The 26,236-nt window shown below is 45.3% G+C and overlaps 1 protein-coding gene across 1 annotated transcript in view; it reads right to left on the bottom strand.

The window, feature by feature from the left end:
- Positions 1-12,070: 12,070 nt before the first annotated feature.
- The window catches only part of FBLN7 (fibulin 7), a gene marked incomplete at its 5' end in the record, with an annotated part of 41,844 nt that continues 27,678 nt past the window's right edge, over positions 12,071-26,236 (bottom strand). Inside the window, 5 exons of the mRNA XM_008581215.1 lie at positions 12,071-13,829; positions 15,525-15,663; positions 16,987-17,124; positions 18,073-18,213; positions 20,717-20,842. Of these exons, the coding sequence (XP_008579437.1) occupies positions 13,457-13,829; positions 15,525-15,663; positions 16,987-17,124; positions 18,073-18,213; positions 20,717-20,842 (917 nt within the window). The remainder of the gene's footprint in view (positions 13,830-15,524; positions 15,664-16,986; positions 17,125-18,072; positions 18,214-20,716; positions 20,843-26,236) is intronic.

Here is a 26,236-nt window from a genome sequence, read left to right as displayed (position 1 = left end):
TAGTTATGGTGGAGTAATACACAACTCTAAAATCTCCAGGACTTAAAGACAACAGAGGAACTTTTTTAAAAATTCAAAATATTTTAACATTTACTTGTGCATATTTGTGGGGTGTAGTGTGTTGTTTCAGTACATGCATATACTGCACATTGATTCACTTAGGGTAGATAGCATAATTTTGTACCCATTAGTCTACCACTTCCCTCCTCCCCTGCCCCCCTGCCTCTGGTAACCATTATTCTACTCTCTATGAGAACCACTTTTTTTTTTTTTTTAAGCTTCCACATGAGTGACATCATGTGGTATTTGCCTTTTTGTGCCTGACTTCACTTACTATGATAGTTTCCAGTTCCATCCATGTTGCTGCAAATGATAGGATATCATTTTTTTTAATAGCTGAGTAGTATTCCATTTCATATATATCCCACCTTTTTTTTTTAATCCATTCACCCATTGATGGACATGTAGGTTGATTCCATCTCTCGGCTATTGTGAATAATACAGCGACGAACATGGGAGTGCAAGTGTCTTTTTGATATATTGATTTCACTTCCTTTGGGTATTTACCCAGTAGTGAGGTAGTTGAATCATAGGGTAGATGTATTTTTAGTTCTCTGAGGAAACTCCATACTGTTTTCCACAGTGGCTGTATCAAGTTACAGTCCTACCAGCAATGTAGTAGAGAGTTTCTTTTTCTCCACATACTTGCCAGCATTTGTTATTTTTTGTCTTGATAATAGCCATTCTAACTGGAGTTAGATGATATCTCATTGTGGTTTTCATTGCATTTCCCTGACGATTAATGATGTTGAGCATTTTTTCATGTGCCTGTTGGCCATTTGTATGTCTTCTTTTGAGAAATGTCTGTTCAGGTCCTTTGCTCAGTTTTTAATTGTGTTATTTGGTTCTTTGCCAATGAATCACTTAGTTCCTTATATGTTCTGTATATTAGCCCTTTGTCTGATGTGTGGTTGGGAAACGCTTTCTCCCATTATGGAGGTTGTTTCTTCACTTTGTTGACACTGTCCCTTGCTGTGCAGAAGCTTTTTAGTTTACTGTAGTCCATTTATGTATTTTTGCTTTAGTCGCCTGTGCCTTTGTAATTTTGCTCAAAAAAGCCCTGCCCACTCCCATTTCATGTAGCGTTTCCCCTGTGTTTTCTTCTAGTAGTTTCATAGTTTCAGATCTTAAATTTAGGTCTTTGATCCATTTTGACTTGATTTTTGTGGGTGGTCGGAGATAGGGGTCCAGTTTTAATCTTTTGCATGTGTATACCCAGTTTTCCCAGCACCATTTGTTAAAGAGGCTGTCCTTTCCCCATTGTATATTTTTGGCACATTTGTTGAAAATCAGTTGGCTCTAAGTGTGTGGGTTTATTACAGGGCTCTATTCTATTTCATTGGTCAATTTGTCTGTTTTTGTGCCAGTACCATGCTGTTTTCGTTACTGTAGATTTACTGTATATTTTCAAGTTAGGAAGTGTGATCCCTCCAACGTGGTTCTTTTTGTTCAAGATTGCTTTTGTTATATGGGGTCTTTTGTGGTTCCATACAAATTTTAAGATTGCTTTTTCTATTTCTGTGAAGAATGTCATTGTTATTTTGATAGGGATTATGTTGAGTATGTAGATTGCTTTAGGTAATATGGGCATTTTGATGATGTTAATTCTTCTGACCCACAAACATGGGATATCTTTCCATTTATCCATGTCCTCTTCAATTTGTTTCACCTGTGTTTTATAGTTTTCATTATAGAGGTCTTTCACCTTCTTCATTAAGTTTATTCCTAGGTATTTCATTTTTCGGTAGCTACTGTGAATATACTTTCTTGATTTCTTCTTTGGCTGTTTCACTATTGTTGTATAGGATGGTTATTGATTTTCGTGTGTTGATTTTGTATGCTGCCACTCTACTAAAATCATTTATTAGTTCTAGTAATTTCTTGGTGGAGTCTTTAGGGTTTTCTGTGTACAGGGTCATGGTATCTGCAAATAGGGATAGGTCGACTATCTCTTTCTTGTTTAGATGCCCTTTATTGCTTTCTCTTGTCTTATTGAACAGGCTAGAACTTCTAGTATGATGTTGAATAAGAGTGGAGAAAGTGGGCATCCTTGTCTTGTTCCAGATCTTAGAGGAAAAGCCTCCAATTTTTGTCCATTCAGTCTGACATTAGCTGTGGGTTTGTTGTATGTGGCCTTTATTGTGTTGAGGTACATTCCTCCTGTACCAAATTTACTCAGTGTTTTCATCATGAAGGGTGTTGGATTTTATCAAATGCCTTTTCTGCATCTGTTGAAATGATCATGTGTTTCTTTTTTTTCCTTCATTCTGTCGATATGATGTATCATGTCTACAGATTTGCATATGTTGAACCATCCTTGCATCCCTGGGATGAATCCCACTTGGTCATGGAGTGTGATCTTTTCAATTTGTTGCTAGACTCTGTTTGCTAGTATTTTGTTGAAAATCTTTGCATCTGTGTTCATTAGGGATATTTGTCTGTAGTTTTCTTTTTTTGTTGTGTCATATTTCAGTATGAGGTTAATGCTGGCCTCGTAGAATAAGTTCAGAAGTTTTCCCTCCTCTTCAATTTTTTTGGAAGAGATTAAGATGAATTGGTATTAGTTCTTTAGATATCTTGTAGAATTCGTCAGTGAAGCCATCTGGTTCTGGGGTTTGCTTTGTTGGAAGACTTTTTATTTATTTATTTATTTGTCCTTTTTGAGACCGGCCGCACTGCACTCAGCCAGTGAGCGCACAGGTCATCCCTTATATATAGGATCCAAACCCGCAGCGGGAGGGCTGCTGTGCTCCCAGCGCCGCACTCCCAGCGCCGCACTCTCCCGAGTGCACCATGGGCTCGGCCCATGGGAAGACTTTTTATTACTGCTTCAATCTCATTACTTGTTATTGGTTTGATTATGGTTTCTAGTTCTTCATGATTCAACTTCGGTAAGTTGTGTATGTCCAGGAATTTATCCATTTCTTCTAGGTTTACCAGTTTGTTTGCATATAGTTTGTAGTAGTCTCTTATGATCCTTTGTATCTCTGTGCTATCAGTTGTAATGTCCCCTTTTTCATTTCTGATTTTATGTATTGAGTCTTCTTTCTTTTTTCTTCCTTAGTCTAGGTAAAGGCTTATCAGTTTTACCTTTTTGAAAAACCAGCTCTTTGTTTCATCGATCTTTTGTGTTTTTTTAATCTCTAATTCATTTATTTCTGCTCTGTTATTTCTGTCCTTCTACTGATTTTGGGTTTGGTTTGTTCTTGTTTTTCCAGCTCCTTGAGGTGTAACATAAGGTTATTTATTTGGAAGCTTTCTTCTTTTTCGATGTAGGCATTTGTTGCTATATAGTTCCCTCTTAGAACTGCTTTCACTGTATCCCAAAGGTCCTGGTATGTTGTGTTTTCATTTTCATTTGACTCCAGGAATTTTTAAATTTCCTTCTTGATTTCTTTTTTGACCCATTTGTTGTTTAGGAGCATATTAATTTCCACGTATTTGTACAGTTTCTAGGGTCCCTTTTGATTTCTACTTTTATTCCATTATGACAAAGGACGTTTTTTCACTCATGCTTCTGTGCATCCTGGCTCAGCAGTTCACTGTGATTACTCAAGCACCTGAACTGACAGGGGAGCTTTTACCCTGAGTGGGGCCAGTTGCCATACGAGAGAGGAAAGAACTCCAGGGATTCCAAAATCTGCAACGAGATACTTGGCCTAGAAGAGACTTGCACCACTTCTTAGCCAGCATGAGTCCCACCACCACACCTAACCACAAGGGGGCAGAAGTGCCAGCCTATCACAGGCCCAGAGGTGGGAGAGTGGGCAATATTTGGCCAAATTTGCTAAAGTCTGCCACAAAGGCCAACTGTTTTATTTTGTGCTTGTTTGTCACCTGGCCCATGGAGCAGGCAGGTGCTGGAGCTATCTCAGTGAGCATACAGACAAGATGCCTATTCTTATGAAGCTAGGATTCCAGCAGATTAGATCTGTAAGGATGCTGTGGGCTGTGGACAACGAGAACTCCACCTGAAACCCTCTTAAACCATGACCATGTTATTTCACATAACAGGAAGCCCAGAGGCAGGAAAGATCCCAGGCATGTTTCACCTGGGACCCCAGCTCATTTCCCTTGGCTCTGCCTGTCACCAGGAGCCCTTTCCTTATACTAGCTTCCTTCATTGTTAGAAAAATGGCTTCAGCAGCAACTGTGATGACATATTTCCTCTCATCTAATGGAAGGCAAAGAGATCATCCCAATCATGCAATAAGAAATCCCTTTCCTTGACTCTTCCTGGGACAATCCCTGGACATGTAGTAGTCACCCTAGGAATGCCATTCATGCCTGGCCCTGGTCTGGGCCTCTGCCACCCTCTTTGGCCAAGGATGATTCATGGTGGTTGCCTTACAGCCTGGAGGGTTGGGGGTGGGTAGTCAACTTTCCCTAGGACACAGACTGGAATGTGAAGCATATTAATTTTCTAGGGCTGTACCACATTAGAAAGTACCACAGACTGGGTAGCTTAAACAATGGAAATTTACATTTATTTTCTCAATTCTGGAAGCTACAAGTCTGAGATCAAGGTGTTATCAGGGGTGGTTTCTTCTGAGGCCTCTCTCCTCGGCTTGTAGATGGCTGTCTTCTCTTCCCTGTGTCTTCATATGGTCTTCCCTGTGTATGTATTTGTGTCCTAATCTCTTCTTGTGAGGACTTCAGGCCCACCCTAATCACCTCATTTTAACTATTTACCTCTTTAAAGACTATCTCCACATAGACTCACATTCAGAGGCATTGGAAGTTAAGACTTTACCATATCAATTGGGGGTAGAGGGGAGATTCAGCCCATAACAAGGAGGGAAGGGGGTCTGAGCAAAACAGTCTTCTCAGAATGTGGAAAAGGGAATCAGATACTGGATGAGTAACCAACAGGGTCCATGCTATGGGAAGAGAGCAAAAAACAAGTGAACAAATACAGTAATTTCAGATAGTGAAAAGTGCTTTTAAAGAAAATGAAACACGGTAAGGTCATCAAGAAGGACTGGAGAGGGGTGAACAGAATCAGCAAGTGTAGTTGGGGAGGCCTCTCTGAGGAGGGGACATTTGCGCCCCCCAAGTGGACAACTAAGGGGAAGCAGCAGCAAATACGAAGGCCCCGAGGTTGGAATGAGCTTGGCAGAGCCAAGGGCAGAAAGAAGGCTGGTGTGTTTGGGAGCATCATGAACAATGGGGCCTGCTAAGGCCCAGGAGATCAGCAGGGGCCAGATCACTCAGGGCTCTGGAGATTTGGGGTTGAATCCTAAGTCTCGCCTATATTTGGAAAAACACAGTGATTATGACTGAACATGGATTTGTGACATTACCAAATGACTGGGTAATTCTACAGAGGTACACATCTGTCCCATGGACACAGACTGCATAAAGCCAGCATTGGCATGAGAAAGACTGTCTAGAGGGTGGTGCTCTTGTCTCTGCCAGCTTTCAACGCCCAGCCCCTAACCAGATCTGGCACTGCCTGTGGTCTGAAGGTAGGAATGAAGGTGTGGACACGGTAAATTACCTCACTACTCAGGACCCCAGCAGGGGGTGAGGAGCAGACTCTTCCCATGATGGAGCTTGGCCTGGGTTGCAAGGACAACTGAGTCTAAAAAGCATCTTTATCTACAGATACTGTCTGACTACTCAGCCAACTACAAGAAAGTAAGCCAAACTATTGTACAAGTGCCACCATGTGGCCATTGTGAGTCCTGGCATAAGAAAGCAAAGTATCTGATAGAGCCCACTTTCTCCTAAAAGAGTATATTTAAAGAGTTTCCTGAAGATAAGGAACTACACTGTTAACATCTAATTTTTCATGAGAAGGTAGTCAGATTCAGAAAATTCCATCAGCCCAAGCCTAAGTTTCATCATGTCATGCTTTCCTGTTTGCAAGTCAGCTAACATTTATGTGGTTTTGCCAATGCTGTATTTTATTGGAAATCCTCCTCGTGACCTGGGGTACACCAGGATGTGGCCTTTGTTTCCCATTAGATTTCCTCTAATAAGAACCATTTCAATGCCAGCTTCTCCGTGAGCTGGTCCTGATCCTTCCCAGTGGTTCTTTTTCCACAACCTCTGACCTTGGTGAGTTTCCAGCACTATGCACACTGGATTTTAACTCTGTCTCTACAGTTGTCAAAGGTACCCACTTGTGACTTACTAAAGATCTTATTACTCAACTTGAGTACTTAGGCAGGGATCATTCACTTGAAAAGAATTTCCAAAAAAGCTTAAGCAAAGGAAGACTGAAAGGGCACAGGGCTATTTTATAAAACCTACAGGCTGGAAGCCTGGTTTTTTGAGGCACTGGAACTCTGAACAGGAAACAAGGAGTGGCAGATGGAAAACATGGCCCTAAAATCTTTTGAAACATCTCAACTCAGTACTTACTAGGCCATGTCCATTTTTCTTGAGTATATAGTAAATGTATACCTACTTGCTGTGGATTGAATGACCCCCCCAAACTCACTGAAGCTTAAATTGTGTCCCCCAAAGTTCTAGGTATTAGAAACTTGGCCCCCACTGTAACTGTTAAGGGTGGGAAATCCTATTATGGTAATTGAAAGGTGGGGACTTGAAGAGGTGATTAGATTGCAGGATCATGCCTACATGGATTAATAATGGTGGCTAGAGGTGTGGTTCTGAGGGCTTTAAAAGGAGAGCACATTAGAGTCTCTCCCAATCTCTGCCCTGCCATGTGAGACCCCTGTATTGCTGTAAAGACACCACCAAAAAAACTCAAAAAACCCTCACCAGATATGTTCCCCAGACTTTGCACTTCCCAGCCTCTGAAACTGTAAGCAATAAATTTCATTTTCTTATTAATTACCCAGTGCCAGGTATTTTGTTATAAGAAACAGAAATGGACTAATACAGAAAATTGGTACCAGAGAAGTGGGGTGTTGCTTATAACAAGTACTTGAAAATGTGGAAGTGACTTTGGAACTGGGTATTTAGGAGAGGCTGGAGAATTTGAAGGAGGGAGCTAGAAAAAGCCTAGCTGCTGGTGGGAGATTAGAAAACAAGAAAACCAGGGAAAGCTTGGAATGTTTTAGACACTGGTTAAATGGTAGTGACCAGAATGCTGATAGAAATATGGACTGTAAAGACCATTCTAAGGAGGTCTCACATGTAAATAAGGGACTTATTGGAAACTGGGGCAGAAATCACCCTTGCTATGAACTGGCAAGGAACTTAGCTACATTCTGTTCAGGCCCAAAAGTTTTGTGGAATGTGAAACTTAAAGGTGCTGACCTGGAGTATTTGGTGGAAAAAATTTCTAAGCAGCAAAACATTCAGGAAGCTGCATGGCTACTTGCAACAGTCTTTGCTGAGTTATGGCAGAATATATAATTAAAAGGGAAGCAGAACATGAAGATTTATAAAACTTGCAGTCTGGCCATGTGGTAGAGAACCAGTGAGCATTTTCAGAAGAAAAATGCAATGGTGCTAGGAAGATCAGTACAAAAGAAAGGGATTGTCAAGAGAAAGGGGAAAAGATCCTGAAGGCATTGCAGAAGCCTCTGGGGCCAACCCTTCTGTTACAGGCCCAGAGGCTTAGCAAGACAGAATGGTCTTGGGGAAGAGGTCTGAGGCACCCTCCACAGGCTCGCCGCCCAGGGGATACTGCTCCCCATACCAGCACCCCAGCTGTTTGGCTGCTTCAGCCATGGCTAAATTGGCTCCAATTGTGCCTGGATCCACAGCTTTGAAAAATACAAGCTGGAAGCCTTGGTGGTATCCATGTGGTGTTAGGTCTACAGGCTCACAGAGTGCCAGAGCTGTGAAGGCTTGGGAGCCTCCAACCTGATTTCAAAGGAGATTTTATATATACATATATACATATATACATATATACATATATACATATATATATATATATGTATATATAAAATAGAAAAGCCTAGGGACCCAGGAAGAAATCTGTCACAGGGGCGGATTCACCACATAGAGCCTTCGCTGGAGCAATGCCAAGCGGAAACATGGGTTTGGAGTTGCAGCAGAAAAAACCTATTAGCGCCATGCTTACTGGAGCTGTGAGAGCAGGACCACCATGGAGACCCCAGAATTGTAGAGCTACCAGCTTGCAACACTAGCCTGCGAGAGTTGAAGCATTGCCTGAGATCAGGAAAGCCATAGAAGCAAAGATGCCTGAAGACTAGAGGACCCAGCCCCCGACACCAGTGTGCAGAGGATGTCGAATATGGAGTCAAAGTACATGATTCTCCAGCTTTGAGATTTAATGCCTATATCCTGCTGGATTTTGGACTTGTTTAGGACCTGTTACCCCTTTCTTTTGGCCTATTCTCCGCTTTTGAATGGGAAACCCTGTGTTTGTCACACCATTGTATCTTGGAAGTAGATAACTTGTTTTGACTTCACAGATGGGACTTGGGACTTTGGACTTTGGACCTTTGAGCTGAAACAAGTTAAGACTTTGGGGACAAAATGAATGTATATGTATGTGAAAAGAACATGAATTTTGGGGGGCCAGGGTCATAATGCTGTGGATTGAATGTCCCTCCAAACTCACTGAAGGCTTAAATTGTTTCCCCCAAGAGTCCCAGATATTGGAAACTTGGCCCCCGCAATGTGACTATTGAATGTGGGAAATCCTATTAAAGTAATTAAAAGGTGGGGCCTTGAAGAGGTGATTAGATTGTAGGATCATGCTGTAGTGAATTAATTAATAATGGTGGTTAGGGGCTTGGTTCTGAGGCCTTTAAAAGAAGAGCACATGAGAGTCTCTCCATTTCTACCATGTGAGACCCCTGGGTCACTTGGCTACCACCAAGACCCTCACCAGATGTGTTCCCTGGACTTCAGACTCCCCAACCTCTGAAACTGTAAGCAGTAAATTTTGTCTGCTTACAAATGACTGAGTTTCAGGAATTTTGTTATAAGCAACAGAAACTGACCAATACAATACTATATGTAAATATATCAACAGAGTAGGGCAGTACATTCTCTGTAGACAAGTGGCTTTCCTTTGTGCACATGAACCCAATACGGTCATCCCAGGCTTTTCACTACTACCTCATTCAAATCGTCAAGAGAGATTCTGAGTCATAATTTCAAACACACAGGAAATAGGATCCAACTATCACCACACACAGTTACAGTGTTTGCAACATCCAAGTGACATGAGTGGTATATCTATGTATAGTATACGTGTATTCGCTACATACAACCCTCTTTTGCTTTTATTTTTATAGCACTCATCCCTCTTTGACATTACCCACTTCCCTTTTACAGGTATATTGTCTGTCCCCTTGCTAAAACGTAAGCTCCATTAGGTCAGCGTCTCTGTAGTCTTGTCATCCATTGTATCTTCAGCAACTAGAATAATGCCTGTAACACAGTATATGCTCAGGAATCTTAATGCAGCTTACACTTAGAGATTTTCATATGTACTAAGAGTCATAAAAGTTCATCTTTCCATCCCTGCAGTGAGAGCTTGGTAAAGCTGAAGCAGTGGCTGGTGGAAAGTGACCTATTCAACTCTCTGACTTTTTCATGTTTCTCCTTGGCATATGCTCAGATTCTCAATAAACCCATCAACTTTACTGTGATGATGTCATTTTGCTTTAGGCTTATTTTCCTTTTTGTTTGCTAGTGTTAGAGGTGTTATACTTTTTTAAAAAGTGATTTTTAAAAGTCATCCAAAATCTCTGTACTGGCCAGCTGCCAAAAAAAAGGAAAAAAAAAAAAAAAAAGTCATCCAAAATCCTAGCTAACTTTCCCTTGCCCAAGAGCCCATGATCTACTTGGCTTGCCTCTCATCTTTTCCTGGTGACTGTTGACTGCTAGTCAAAAGTCCAAGACAGGCATGTGGGATAGCTTTAAAATAGACCTCCACTCAGGCTTCTCTGTCCTTCCAAAGGAAGGTCTGGTGGGTCGGACAGATGTGAGAACCAGGGGCAACACTTTGACTTTCTTTGATTTAGGAACAAGAACTCTCATACATTGCTGTTGAGGGTGGAAAGTAGCATAATTCTACTAGGAGACAAAATTGGCCCCAGAGATACAAAGGCAAAAATACAAAAAGACATATGCATATATTGCTGCAATATTTTTAATAGTAAAGAACTGGAAACAACTTGAGTGACTGCTTGAATAAACAATAATATGTCCTCACAATGGGGCATTTTATAATAGAGAATATACTGAAATAATGACCTAACCACTACCAGTGTGCACTCCTAGCACCCAGATCCTGATCTCTAATTACCATTCCCCACCAGAATGAACTAGGGATTCTGAGGAAGAAATGTCTGATTTCGGAGCTGGGCAGAAAACATATGAGCCAACTTGAGACGTCTTATCACACAAGATAACTAGGAAACTGTCAAAGACTACTAAGCTCGTGTCAAAAGAAATCAGCCAACTAAAAGCAGCTCCCTTGGGCCAAAGATAGGATGATTTGAGCAACAATAAGGATAATAACTGCAGTGGGTTGAAACACATCAAATATGTTTCAGCCATGAGTTCAGATGTACTCAGAGAAGAAAACAGCTCTCACTGGACATCTTGGAAAGATGTCAGGCAACCACCTCATTTTGAAAACTGGAAAATAAAGCGGGGAAAGTCAAGAATTCATCCTGCCTTCTCTATATATACCAAATTTCAGGGTAACCAAATAATTGATTAAAGGAAGCTTCTGTTTATAAGATATGACAGCTAATAAACAAAAAAATAACAGCACTAGAATATTAATTGCAACCCCTAAAGAAGTAATGGATCTATGCAATAATCAGCAATGGCTGCTAACATCAGAAAAGGCAACCAGATATACTATGTGCCTCCCACTGGAAGTACCTATCACTGCCAATAAAGTAGTTTTGCCAAGATGAATCTAACTAGAGTCTGATTAAATCTTTAGGTATAACTACCAATTTATAAGAAGTAGAGAGGACAGTGGAATATGTTAAAAGATACCACAGAGATATACTCAGGAAAACCCAGACTGAGGAAATTCTACAGTATAAACAACCCAACATTGTCTTCTAACAAACCTCCAGGTTATTCCAATATATGCTGAAGTGTGAGAACCACTGCTACGGATTAAAGGAGACTTAAGAGGCATATCAGTACGTACAGTCATGGACCTAATTCAAGCAAACAAACAAATCATTAGCCACCCAGGGAAATTTGAACAATGACTGAATATTTGAAGGTATTAAGGAATCGTTAATTTTTTGGATGTGAATGGTGTTAAGGTTATGCTTTTTTTAAAAAGTTCTTATCTTTCAGAGATACATGTTGAAATGATATATCTGGGATCTACCTCAAAATCATGAGGTGGGGTGAGAGCATATGAAACAAGATTGGTCATGTGTTAATTGTTGAAGCTGGTAAGACATGGGGTTCATTATACTGTTCTGTCTACTTGTATATATATGTTTGCAACTTGCATAATAAAAAGTTTTAAAGCTCCCTCCCCCAATAATATGAAACTATATTACCTGGAAAGGGGAGCTGTTATCTACTAGCTACTCTGATTTAGCACAGACTGGAGCTATGGAAGGACAAAGGAGAAGTTGGTTTCCATAGGGGAAGTGAGGGGAGAACGTATAGAAAACAAGGTATTACCCAGGGTGGGCAGGGCCCAGCCATAATCCACAAGAGGGGTCCGAAACAGTCAGGCATTCATATTTTGGTGCCATGGGGACTGGGGCTTAGCGTGTGATTTCATAACTGGGAAGCAGATTTGATGATGGCGGGTTTTGGTGATGAAAATTATTGCTTTAGTTGGACCTGTGTAGCATCAAAGTCATCATCATATACAGTTTAGGTGGGGCAACTGTTCTTTAGACTCCCAAATCACCCCTCACGTGTTGGGGGGTGATAGGTTGTCCCTCCAAGCCACCCTGATTCCCAGAAGGAAACAAGAAAGAGCCCACAGCTGTGACATCTCACTTTCAGGAACTTGGCCAGGCCCTTGGACTTTTCCACCCCGGGACTGGTTCACACAAAGGACTGGGTGGCGTGCGCTTATGACCCATCTTAGCATCATTTAGAAACACAAGACTGTGGATAATGTTTTAATAAATTCTTGAAACAACCCAGAAAAGCAGACACTTTTTCTCTTGTTAGAGAGAGGTCATAGCTGAGCCCATGAGAGAAGAAAAATGTTAAAAACAACTCTTGACTGTGCTCACTCTTTGTCTGACAAAAGAGGACAGGGATAAACCATCCTAGAAACCACCCTGATATGGGGCTCAATCACCAAAATGGTGACACACTTCCTCTGGCTCCATCTCATACCAGCGCAGATACAAAGTATTTTTAAATATGCGTGAGGAAATCTCATCAGTAGATTAACATGTATTTGGATATTGAAACCTCCTCACAACTCAGCTAGCTTTTCAGTTTTAACTTGAATGGTCTCCCCCACCCCACCCTCAGCCCTGGCCAGTGTTTTCCTTCTTCACTCACCTGGAGGTCAGCACTCCTGCGTTCTTCCGTCAGAAGCAGAAGGCCATGGAATCAACAACTTGAGCATTTTTCTAAACTCTCCATGGCCCGATGTTGCCCTTCCCAATCTCCCATGTGGCCACAATAAATTTGTATTGGTGGAGCAATCCCAAACATCACTTCTGTGCCTTCTCTCTTATTCATTTATCCTAGTGTGTCCAACCCAGACAGGAAAAGAGCCAGCTGTCCCCTCCTCGAGGGAAGTGAGCTATCTCATGGTCAGGGAGAACTCAGGTGGGCAGGGAGGAGCAACAGACTTTATTTCTTCAGTTATAAAGCCAGGTTATGTTTTGGGGATATGATTTCTCAAAAAGGTAGTAATTCAGGCAGAATCTATGCTTTAATGTTTTCCTGGTCTGGAAGGATCTGTGTGCGGTTTATAGGCCCTCCTGGCTCTCTGATGGGGAGGCCAGCAGGCATGTCACAGAGGGGAATGCAGACAAGAACATGCTGGGTCATGGGAGGACACTCTGCCTCCTATGCCACAGGTGCACGGGGCATGACTTACCCTCAGCATAACTAGAACCACTTCATTCATAGCAAGGCTTGACTGTAACAGTGCAGAAGAGTTGACAGTCATCTGATACACAGCATGACCTTTTCCCTCCCCAGCTAGTGAGAACTCACAATGCCACTCACACAGCATTTTGAAAAGCTGCCCATCCCCTAAAAAAAAGGTTTGAGAGAGTTAGTGCATAATCTAAGGAAAGGGCCTTAAAGCAGAAAAAAATTGTGATGGCAGCAGTTTGGGTTTTGTGGATGTCCTTCTGTGCCATTCCATGGGACAGCTTGCAGCCCTGCCCTAGAAGCCTGGGTGAATAGGCAAGTGGATAGAGGCAAGGCAGGAAGGGGCAGAAGTCTGTGAGTGCCCCAGCTGAGTCTTCGGGGAAGAGAAATAAATGAGCCCAGATCTCCACACCCCAGTGCCCCCATAGCACCCTTAGAAGTCAAAGGGGGACACAAAGATGGTGACCTTGGACACATGGTTGGCCTGGAAGGAGCGCTCCAGGTATTCTGACATGTCAACGTCCACCTCCAGTGTCTGAGGCCCCTCCAGGGTCTGGACAAGGATCAGCTCCCCTGTCTGCCGGTCTGAGCGCTGCATCACAAAGTGGCCGCGGCTGTTCCCACCCACAATCCCAAACCGCAGACTGTTGGGCCCAGGTCGGCCAGGGGCTGAGGCCGTGGCCATGCGGAAGAGTGTGATGGGCGTCTTCAGGTTGGAGGGCAGAGAGAGGTAATGGAAGGAGATGGTCTTGGGCATATGGCGGCAGGGTCTGCTGTCCATGGGGCAGGGGTTTCGCTCACACTGGCTAAAGCAGAGAAGCAAAATGGAAGCAGTCAGCTGTGGGAAAACTAAAGAAGGGCTGCTCTGACCTGGCTGTCCCACCTACCCTCTTGCAGAGGCCACCTGGCTGACCTTTCCCATCCGTGAGTCCCTCAGCAAGGAGCTCCAGAGCTGCAGGCAAGTGAATGTGGCTGGTGTCAGGCATGGCTAGGGGAGGGGTGCTGATTCTGTTCCTGTTTCTAGGTGCTCCCCTGGCCTGCCTCTGTATGCATGTGTGCGCACACAAGGTACTTCAAAAAGTCTATGGAAAGATTCGTATTATCTTTAAATTCTATTTTCCCACAAACTTTTTGAAGTACCCTCGAATATATGCCATTATTATAGTTGTTACAGAACAAGAAAGCCTGGGAAGATTAAATAACGATGGTGATTCTGGGTGCCCTTTCTACAAGTGCTGAGACCTGTCTCAGTCACGGTGGGGCCCCAGCAGTTAGCTGGCAACATCCTGCAACATGGCACTCCAAGCACACTGAGCTTTCCAAATACGACGATGCTTATTCTTAAAACAGGAAACCCTGTCTTCCTTTACCATTTGGAGTCAGGGTCTTGTGGAAATGCTTTAGATAGTTCTCTACCTTATCAAATATAAAGGACAAATATAATTTAGCATATTTGGTGATTCTGTATCATCGTGATTATGCAGATCAAATACCACATCCAGCTGTTAATCTGATGTTCCCAGAAACTATGATAGACAGGTTCTCTGTCTGTTCACTAAGTGACTCCTTGAGGAAGGTTCTGGTATTTTCCTTCCAGTAACTGCCACTCTTTAGTGCCACTGACTTACACTACTTCCAATCTGCTTTAATCCAAAAGCAATTCAAATAACTAAGCTTATGAAGTCAGTTCTCTTCATTTTAAAGATTATGTTAGGGCTCTCATGATCTCTTTTTGAGAAGGAAAAGCATGTGCTTTGTCATAGCTGTACAAGGGCACTTCAAGAAGCTCATGGGAAAATTGAATTAAAAGATAATACAGATCGTTCCATGAACTTTTTGAAGGCCCCTTGCTTGTAGTTATTCCCCTTAAAATAAGGTTCATCTCCTAACTCAAAAAAAAAAAAAAAAAGAAAGAAAGAAAGAAAGAAACCAAAAAACCCCCTATTTCCTGTTTAAGTGCTGAGGTTACTAGACGCTGAACCTTCTAGTACCACTGAAAATGCAGAGTGATATAATGCCAAGTGCATGGGATACTCAATGTGCCTGGAGTCTACCAGCTACTAGCTATGTGAACATGAGAAGTGATCCGCTCCCACATCAGTGTAATATATGTGTACCTGCCTCCTGGGCTGCTGTGGCATTTACCAAGGTAACGTCATGTCACCAGTGCCTCTTCCCTCCAGTGGCCTGCCGTGACAGTGCTGCCTACAATGGGCTACGGTCCCATTATCCAAGTAGCAGGGGAACCGATGGTACCTTACTCCCATCAGGGCAAACAGGGTTCTTACTGCACCAGAGCAAAAGCAGTGCACTAAATGCAACCACTAAAGGGAAATGGAAGCTCAGAGAAACCAGACTCCCAGCTCCCTGTCTCTCCCCTTTGCTGTGACAAAACTGTTCCTTCTTCCAAGAGCCTCTAGGAAGAATCAGGCCCAGCCACACTGGGAGGCCTGGGTGAGGGATGTACGTGCCCAGCTGTGCGCAGCGCCGGCTATACTCACAATGGAGACGTCTTCACGTAGCTCACGTTGCCACTGCCCTCAGGGCATTCAGGGCTTACACACTGGAAGCCTCCACCGGTGTTGATGCACATTGTCCCCCGGGGGCAGATGTGCTGTGGGCTGGCACACTCATCTACATCTGAAATACGAGAAACACAGTAAGGGTGAAAACCCTGGACTTTCCCTCCATCACAGACAGAACCACATAAAAGGCCCCCACAAGTACTGGAATGAGATGCTCCACACATGCTGAACTTTCCGAATACCTGACGCTTATTCTTAAAGCAGGAATCTGCTTCCTTCACCATTTGGAATCAGGGTCTAGAGGAAGTGCTGCAGAGCCGTGCTGGGGAACACCCCTCCCTAGGGTCCTGTCCTCCTTCCCTGGGGTATGACAGGTGACAGGGGTGCTGGAGAGCACCTTATGAGTGTTTCCGGTCACAATGCATCTCTCAGACCTGTCCTTCTCAGCCCAAGTGTTCCCGAGTTTCCTCTGTGGTTGTTATGATGCCCTTTAAGATTCAAATCTTCCAGAAAGCCTTCCTTATCAGCCTGCCCCATGCTGAAAGCAGACATCGCCACTCCATCATTTGTGTGAGTCCTCTGCTCCTTTGCATGCATCCAGTGAGCCTGCCCAGTTGGAGGCTGTCTGTTCCAGCCCGGAGCACTCTGTTTCTGGGAGGCTGACTGGCCTGGACTCTTTCTCCCAGCTCCCAGGCCCTCTGGCTTGCAGTTGGGTTTGGCAAGTGGGAGGCCTGAGGGCCTGGGGTGTTTCTTCCCCTGCCCCATCCCTGCCTGGGTGCAGTTCAGGTGGCAGCTGGGTCCTCCATGGCCACAATCTGTCAGGCTCTGATAACACCTCTCCCTCCTCTTGCCCCTCAAGCCCAAGGGTAGTAATGGGCCCCCACTCTTGCCAGTCCCTGGGTGCTCCACCTCCCTTGTTGCCCTCAGCTAGCCATCAGTCAGGGCTGGTGCTGTGCAGCCTGACCACACTAAGGCATAAGTGTCTATATGTTGCTGTACCTTTCAGAGGTGGGCTTGCAGGTGCCCACACAGGGCCACAGAGAAAGTGTACTGTACCAAGGAGCCTCGTGGACTCTTCCAGATTGCACAACACGGTGGCTAACTGGCTGCTCTGCCTTTGGGTCCAGCCTTAGCTGAAGGCATTGCTGAGTGGGTGGAGTGATCTGACCCTGAAATCAGTTACTCACATAAGGTAGGAAGAGACTATTTGCCAGGATGAGCAATTCATCTCCTATTTATGTAGACGATGCTGTTGCCTGGTCTTTGAGAAACTCCTGATGGTGATATTTCAAAGATGTTGGATATGAGACTGCCTCTTCTACCACCCCACTCCCAGCTGTGAGGTCCTGGGGGTGGTGGTCACAGCAGCAGCAGGTGACAGTGTGGCTGGAGAGCACCCTCATGCCCACTCACCTGCCTCTGTTGCAGTTTCACTCACCCTCACAGCTCTTCCCGTCAGCCAGGGTCCGGTATCCGCTGGGGCAGGCACAGCGATAGGAGCCCGGGGTGTTCACGCAGGCATGCATGCAGAGCCGGGGGTGCCCGTCGTGCCCGTAGAGCTCGCACTCATTCACATCTGGGGACAGAGGTACCTGTTGTGAACCCAAGAGCCATGCAGTGGGCATTGCCCGGCTGTACCTCTCCATTCCTGGGTTCTTTGGCAGCTGCAGCTAAGTGGCCAGGCCCCGTGTGGCCTCAGAGTCCTATCCCCAGCAGAACGCCTGCAAGAGGAGCTGGTGTGCTCCCCTTTTCCCTGAGCCAACGCCCAGAGGGCTGAAAGGAGTGAGAGGGAGCTGATGTGGTAGACCCTAGAGGGGCGCCTCTAACTAAGGCTGAACACTTAACTCGGGAGACCCTGCAAAGGCTGGTCAATCAGGCGGGCAGCCCAGAGAAGGGCTAGGTCCTTAGCCCCATCTCTCCTCACCTTTGGGAATGGAGCAAGAGGGTCTCTCCTTTCTGCTGCCGTAAAATGAGACTTAGCACCAACTGACCAAATCTCAGGTTTGAACTTCCGGTTTGAGTTGTTTGGGGAAGGAATTCTGATAATCAGGAGAGATTAGCAAGAGTGGCCGTTCAGTAAAGCTAAGCTCAGAGGGACCAGGGAATGAGTCCCACCCAGTCCCTGCACATCACGGGCACCCTGTCTACCAGCACAATGATTCAAGCTCCTCCCTGCCACCCTCTGATGTGATCCCAGCCAGGATGGAGGCGTTCACGGGGCCAAGGATCTTCTGGACGAGTGTGCATGGCTTGGGCATAGGCCGGGACGCTCCCGGCTGCTTTCTCTAGTCTTGCTTTCTTATGACGGCCCCTGATGTCTACGTATTAGCTACATCCTAGTCAACACTTACCTGAAACGCCAAGTGGGCAGGGCTTTCTGAGACCGCGCCCGGGAAGCCCCCCTCCAATCCCCCGGTACCCGGGGCGCAGGCAGGTTGCGCGCGTGCAGGTAGGAGCGCGGCGGATGGGAGCCCCTTCCCCAGCCCCCGTGTTGTCCCCGTCCCCGGGCGGAGCCCGCGCCTACCCTGGCAGACGCTGTCGCCCGCGGCGGCGCCGCTCAGGTGGAATCCGGCCTCGCAGCTGCAGTGCTGCGCCCGCTCCACCTGCGCACAGCGCGGCGCGCGGCTGAAGGCGGGGTCGCCGGCCACGCTGCCCTCGGGAGCGGCTGCGAGGAGAAGACACCGTCAGAGGCGGGCCCTGGCGCACCTGCCGCGGGCCCAACCTTGCGTAGGGGGCGGCAGGAGAACCCAGACGGGGGCACGGCCCCTTCTCAGAGAGCTTACTCTGGGGTAGGGAAAGACAAATAATTAACCATCAACTGAGCAGACCGGTCCAGGGCACACCCAAAGGGACGGAGACAGGAACGCACCCGAATACAACGCCGCATGAAGAAACAAGCCCTGCACCGCACACACAGAAGGCCCGCTGTGCTGCTAAGTCACATTTTAAGTCACATGCTCAATCCCAAAATGCTAACAGTGATCACAAGCGTTAAAACTTTGGGCCACTACTTTTTTTTCATTTTGGGGGAGTATTTTTTTTTTCTAAAATGTTCACATTTTTGTTTTCGTTTTTACGAAGAACATAGATTACTTTTCTAATGCGGGAGTGGGGGGTGGGGGAAGTCATTTTTTAGAAATTTTCAAAGGATGTAGAGCTCTCATATGGTTGGGGGAGATTGAAGAGGAATAGGTGGAAAAACGAATCAGAGGCACAAGAGGACAAATACTGTGTGATTCCACTTATCTGAGGTCCCCAGAGGAGTCAAATTCATAGAGACAGAAAGTAGAGTGGTGGTTCCCAGGGGTTCGGGGCGGAGGCAATGGGGAGTCGTGCCATGGGTACAGCGCTTCAGTTTTGCAAGATGAAAAGAGTTCTGGAGACGGGTGGTGGTGATGGTGGCACCAGTGTGAATGTGCTTAATGTCACTGAACTATACACTTAAAAATGGTTAAAATGGGAAAAAAAAAGGTTAAAATGGTAAATTTCATGTTACATATCTTTACCACAATAAAAAATAAGGTGAATGGATTTTTAAAAAGTAATTGAAGGGTGGCTCCCCCAGGGAGCCAGAAAGACACTGGCCAGCTGATGGGAAGGAAGACTCCAGGCTGAGGCAACAGGTGAGCAGAGCTCAGGTGTCTACTGAGCTGTTCAAGGATACTAGGACAAGGACGCAAGCATCCCCCAGGGAGCCAGAAAGACACTGGCCAGCTGATGGGAAGGAAGACTCCAGGCTGAGGCACCAGGTGAGCAGAGCTCAGGTGTCTACTGAGCTGTTCAAGGATACTAGGACAAGGACACAAGCTTTTTAAAAAGTAATTGAAGGGTGGCTCCCCCAGGGAGCCAGAAAGACACTGGCCAGCTGATGGGAAGGAAGACTCCAGGCTGAGGCACCAGGTGAGCAGAGCTCAGGTGTCTACTGAGCTGTTCAAGGATACTAGGACAAGGACACAAGCTGGCCTCTGATGCTCCTGCTCACTCCCTCCTTCCCCTTCCTGGTGAGGATTCCTGTCATGGAATACTCTATAAAGTGCCTCCTGGACTCAAGAAACAATGGCCTCAAAGTCCTACAGCAGGGGATATCTGGACAAGCAGGGTTTAGAACATTGTGTCCAACAATGGCACACACATTGGGGTAAAAGAGAGCCCATTTCTTTTCTCCTCTTGTTTTTAAAGAGGGGGAGGGCAGTGGGGCTGTCAAGAAGACCCTGTGTCCTGCCTCTGTTTCCACAGACAGTAGCCCCAGGGACAAGAACTGTAAAGGGTCCTGTGCGACCCCGGAGGGCATCCACATTCTGAGAGAGTGCCAGCAGGCTGACTCACCTAAAGTGAATCAAGGCATGATAAGCAGCAAATCTCTGGGGAAACTATTTAAACCTGACCTTGGACTGGCTCCAACGCGAAGATGTCAATTATTGAGAAAGCTCCTATGGACACTATGCTAACCACCAGTGCTCCCTCCCTACACAGAGTTTCCACACCAAAATAAAGACACCCAGAACATGCCAGGCTTTTCTGGCAAAAGAACAGTACATCTTTTGGGTTGGACTTTTTTATAAAAGAAATCTTCATTGCAGCATAATGTGGGAAACTGTCCATCCTCCATGGATTCCTTATCATTGGATTTTCTTGCCATTTGCAAAACCAGCCACTGTGTGACTTCTTAGACTTTCTGGCTAGGGATATATTGGGCCTCAAGATGTGAATAATAACCACATCACCAGTTAAATGTCCAGTTATCCAGTTCTTAAAATACTTTTGGCTGCATCAATAACTGGTAATTTTGCAGGATGTGATGGGAACATTTGAAAGGAAACACAGTTCTGCAGTGGAAGAAATGCTGATCAAGCAGGCTGTCAACATGAAACTTCGCAGGACAAATTCCAGTCCACAGAGTTTTTAGGTTGGGAGTCAGTTCTTCCACTCATGTTTTCTTCCATAAGAGCAATCAAAACTCTGGTTACACAAAAGAGCTAAGCTCCATCCAAGTGACCACCTTAGGGAACCAGAGGGATCAATGGATATGAAACAGAGAGGAAAAGCCTACATCTGAGGGAGAGGGGTGGGCACTGAGCTCCCAACATGTCACTTTTGGTCAACCACGACTAGGGTCCTCCCCTCCCTGCAGCAGAACATCCTCACCCAACCCCACAGTGGCTACATACCAGTCTGGGCCTGATGCTGACAGCGGCTCCCAGTCCTTCCTGGAGGACAAATGCATCTGTACTGGTTGACTCCTTCTACACACGTCCCACCATTTTGACAAGGCTGGCTGGAGCATTCGCTGATATCTGGGAAGATAGATAATCCTCAAATAGAAGTATGTGAGTTCTAGTTCTACCACAAGCAGAAGACACTGGTGTGTTAACTTTCTTTACAGTGTAGGATGGTTCCGGCTTTCTACCTGCCCACCAGCAAGAGCTGCACAGGGCCGGTGGGGCTGAGAGGTGGCCCCAGTGCTCCTCCGTTCAGCACTCCCCAGAGCCCGGCACGCACTGTGCCTTACCTGGGGCTCTGCCTACAGGGCCTCGGCCATCACCCGCCCCACTCCACCCAGAGGCACCCTTTTCTAATTTGCGAAGGTGCAGTGTAGACAGCTAGCTGGCAGAAGAGGCTACCCACAGGCATCTGCCCACACTGCCTTTGAGTCGGGCCCTCCTGCCCACCAACTCTGCCTCCATCAGTCAGACCCCAGGTGGAACACCTTTTACACAGGAACGAAATTCAGGGGAGTTATAATGGAATGGCCCATTGGAATATCTAGGGAGGGCGAAAAAATAACTCTCCAAATCCCCATTCAGAAGCCCTCCTATGCTCGACCAGGTTGGAGTTTCCTGACATTTCCTCAGTGTTGGTAAAGGGAGATGTTCCTTGGTCACATACACAATTTTATGAGAAAGCTATATGGAGAGAGAGAAAGAGATTTTAAAGGCTCAATAGATTTTTCTCTGAGTGGTGGGCTCACAGGTGATTTTTCTTTGCTAATTTATACGCAAAGCTTGGTATTCCCATCTCTACCCATTGCCCAGCATCACTGCTCACCAACCTCATCTGAAGGTGGGCAGATCACTATGCCGTGAAACTGTGGGCAGAGAGCCAAAAAGTGTGAACACTGATATCTTTCAGCTTGGCCCTAGTGGGACCCGCGCCACTGTCTCTCCTTTGCTGGGCCTCCAGTGGAAGGCGCTGGGCGTGGCCTGCACCTGGCCCACGTGGGCAGGGGCCGGGGGGTCATCAGCTAGACAGAGAAATGTTGTTCTCTGCTTCCCTCTCTGGGTCTGCCCAGGGTATTCATTTCTAGACAGGCTCCGAACAGACTCTCTTTATTTCTTATCTTGATATGTAGTCAGAGGCCTTCAGTTGCCTGATGCTAGTCTGTGGGCATCTGTGTCCAGAAGGAAGCACAGTTGTCATCACGTTCACATGTGTCCCAGGCTGTGGCATTTAGTGAAGTGCATGGCGACTTCAGAGCTGTAAAGAGGGCACTGGCAAGCCAACGCAAGGATGACAGTCCTGTTTTAATCTACTGTTGAATGAGCACTGACTGTGTCCATGAAAGCAAGCTAAGTGGTTTGTATGCCTGACATGTTGTGGGTTCTGTTTTTTCTGATTCTTTCCAGTATTCTGTCATCTCAATTTTTGCATTTCTACTATCATCTTATTTCTGAGGTTTTCTCATTTTTATTTATGCCGCTCTTTCATAGTTTTTATCTTTTAAAATTTCTTTTAGCTTATTTTGAAATATTAGGTTACAGTTGTCATCTGTTTTATGGGCACGTCTGGCATTTCTTAATTGTCTGGAGAGACTTTATTCTCTTTTTTCTCATAATAGCTTGTATGGGATTTGACAAGTCCTTTTCTAACATTTATATATAAGTGAAATAAGTTTTCTCATATAGCTTTGCTAACTTCATGACTCTAAAACTCTCACTTCTGTTGGTTTTTTTTTCAGTGTGAGCAGAAACAGGGCCTCACACATTCTCAGCTCTGCCTCCTTCTGCACTTTTATCTGGACAATTATCTCTTTCATTTGCACCTAATTTTTTTGCTGTGCTTAACTGGGATTCTCCTGCCGCTAGAATCTCCTCAATATTTGGGCTTCAACCTGGAAAGTTTGGCGGGTTCCCAGGGGGCAGTCTGCTCTAGCACCTGAAACTTCCTATTGAAACAGTGAACCCCACACCTGAGAAAACTGACCTAGAAAGGCTGGTACTGAGACAGATCCTAGTCAAATGACTGGATTTTAAAGAAAAAGAAAAAATTCCTTTGGGCATCCAGGTTAAAAGACCAAGATAGTTATGATGGAAACAACAGCATCAGTTAAGACAGAAGACACAGAGTAACATATTTAAGATACTTAAGGAGAGAAAAATGTGAGGCAGGTATTTTATATCCAATCAAACCGGCATCCAGTAAAAATGCTGCACACTTTTCGGAAGTGGGAGAACTCAGGGAATTGCCCCCCTGAGTCCCTCCTGAGGAAGTAGCTGGAGAGACATCAGCACCAGGACTGCAGCAACGCCCACCAAGACGTAAGAGACGCGTCAACCAACTGTACGTCATAAAACTAATTTGGACCCCAATTCAAACAGTGTTAAAAATATGAGACAACTAGGGAAATTTGTACCCTAATTAGATATTTGATGGTATTAAGGAATTTGCTGTGTTGATAATTACTGGGTTTTAGGTACATAGGTTATTCTACTATTCTCTGTACTTTTGTGTGCTTGAAATAAATTTTCCATAATGAGAAAAATGTTTTAAGATGCTTGTCTTGGCATTATTTCTGATTGTGGAGACCTGGAAGCAATAAAGAGATCGTTCAATAAGGTGTAGAATAGCCCTTTGAGAAATGCTTCATAATCATAAAAAGTTATATTTAAAAAGAAGTAATGGAGAATTGCTTGTTAACATCTATACACAGTGATATTAAATATGTGAAACTTGCATATATCTGCTTAGATAAAAGATTGGAAGGAAATTTGGTTTTAAAATATAATCCCTCATTCATTCATTCATTCAGTAAACCAGCCAGCCAGTCGATTACTCACTATTACGTGGCTGCTATATAAAAGGCAGCTCTTTCTATTCAGATCCTTTTTTTAAAGGTCTCTGAGGAAAGGACTCATGATAAGAAGATGAGATGAACTGAAGCTGAGCTCCATTCTGACTGCAAAATAATCTTCTGAGCCCTCAATCCAGTGCCACCGACCCTGCTTTTCTGCAGCCTCCTCGTGGTCTGCCTCTGAGGGCTCTTCCTGTCTCCTTTAGCTTTCTTCCTCCTCCACCTGACCCTGCATGCCCTTCAGGTCTCTGTTCTGAGCCTCTTTTCTGTCTCTACCCTTTCCTCATGGGTGCCCCATCACTGTCCATGGATTTAAATATTATTTTATGCTAATACCTCCCAACCGTGAATCTCCAACCCTCCTTCCTGGAGCTCTAGACTTTACCCAACTATCACCTGACATGTCCGTGGGCTGAATTAATGGATCGCCACTAGGGTGTCACACAACCATTTTAACTTAACGTGTCCAAAATGGAATTCCAAGCAATGACACACATAGGCTGTTTAAAAACAAACCTACATCTGTCACTCAGTCTTCATTATCTCAAATGACACCCTGCACCCCGTGACCCAATCCCAAGTCTGGGAGCCTTGACGTCTCCTCCTCTCTCACAGCCCACGCAGGATAGCAGCACATTCCATCAGTTCTGTCTCTAAATACACCTTGAATCTCCTGTGCCATAACCCCTTCCCTGGACTTCAGAAGCAACCTACGTGGGTTCCGAGCTTCCATTCCTGTCACCTCCCATGCATTCCCTCCTCCTCTTCTTAAACCTGTTTACTGTGCTCAGAGCTAAAACCCCCCACCACCTGCATGGCCTCCACGACCACAGGAGCTGGCTGCGTGTCTCTCCACCTCGCCCAGATCACGCAGCTCACGCTGCTCCAGCAACAGGGCTCTGTTGTATTTTTTCATTTCCTCGAGCATGCCAAATCTTCCCATCCTTGGGGTCTTTGGGTGTGTTACTCCCTTTTCCTGGGATGGTGTCTTCCCCACACCAGCCACCCCCCTGCTGTTCACCTGACTAGATCCTGTTCATCCTCTCATCTCAGTGTCCCTGTCACCTCCTCAGAGAGGCCCTCACTGTTCCTCGTCCCAGGTTATTGACGCTCTGTCACTTGTTAGATCCTGTCAAACCATTTGCCCTGTTGATTCCTCTACCTTTGTGGTTGGCCACTTGCTTTGCTGTGTCTCCCCCTTAGGACATGAGTCCAGGAGGCTGGTGAAGTGTCTGCAGGACGCAGCACAGAATCCCCAGCACTTGACACAATGCTTTGTGCACAGGAAGTGCTTGGTGAAAATGCATTGAATGATCAGTTGGTGAAAAAAGAAAAAAAGAAAGAATGAAAAGAAAATGGGTTGAATGAATGAAGATTAAAAAAAAAAAAAAGGTGGGATTACTGATAAAAACACTTTTCCCCAGCACGGTGGTAAGTGACAAAGGTATTTATTTCTCTCCGGTTTTTTCTTTAGTTTCCCCTGTTGTCACAGAAACAAGTCCTCCAGCTGTGTTTCCCCAATTCAGAAAGCTTCAAATCTTAAAAACTTGCCCTTCAGAGAAAGAAGGGGGGAAAGGAGAATAATCCAGGAAGCCAAGTGGCTGCTTTCCATCCTGGGGTTCTGAAGCTCACTTCTGCTTGCTGTGTTTTTAATGGCATAATTATGTGTAATTTCCTTCCATGCCAAGTTGGGTTCATCACCCTCTTTCCAAGCAGTTGACTGGGGGTGGGGTGAGGGACGGTTACTAAAGTGCTTCCACATTTTTCACTGACGCTGACACTTTGGGTCTTAAAATGAATCCTCCATAATTAAGAAGATTATTTTCCTCTTGTGGTCACAACACACAGTGAGAAGACTGGCGATATGGAAAATGAAGTGGATGCACTCAATGGCTGATGATGAGATTGCGTGGCTGGTCACTGGATTGTTGAACTCCAGCCAATGTCCCATCCACACTGCTCATACTGTCACAACTGGTCATCAAACAGCAGTTAGAAGCACTGTTTCTCCCTCTTGACAGGCTTGGTTGGCACCATTTTGAAGCTCTTACTGGAGACATCCATTGATCAAATAAATTCACGCTAAGAACAGAAGTACAACACAGGCACAGGCTACTAACTTGGGTTTGGTTGTGACATGCAAGTGTTTTTGTTGATTACCATGGGATGTATTCCCACACCCAGTCTACACTTAAAGAGATGAAAAGTATCCATCTGAAATCTCATTTTGGACTGGCCACCACCTTGTTCCCTGAGCTAATCCTTCCCAAATTTTAGATAGTATATATGGCCCCAGTGGAAGCTCAGGGTGGCTGCAGTGTGCAGTCCTCGGTGTGGAGGTCAGGGAAGAAGGATAAATGGCCAGGAAGGAGGCTGGGGGAGAGGGGAGACATAGAACACAAGGCACATCTGGAATGAGCTGTAAATTCAAGGGCAAGAATCAGGAGGGGCACTATACTGGACCATGAGAAAGGTCAGCAAAGTTGCTGGCTGAGTGGCAGGTCAGACCATCTGCTCCACATAGTGGTCCTCCAGGGAAAGTCTGACCTACAAGTCTCAGGATAGGGAAGTCTGCTCAGCAGGGCTGGGGGTTCTGGTCTTTGCAAGGGCTGGCTTGGCC

Source organism: Galeopterus variegatus, unplaced genomic scaffold, assembly GCF_000696425.1.
Source record: "Galeopterus variegatus unplaced genomic scaffold, G_variegatus-3.0.2 Scaffold2297, whole genome shotgun sequence".
NCBI lineage: Eukaryota > Metazoa > Chordata > Mammalia > Dermoptera > Cynocephalidae > Galeopterus > Galeopterus variegatus.
This window is presented reverse-complemented; position numbering and strand designations above follow the sequence as displayed.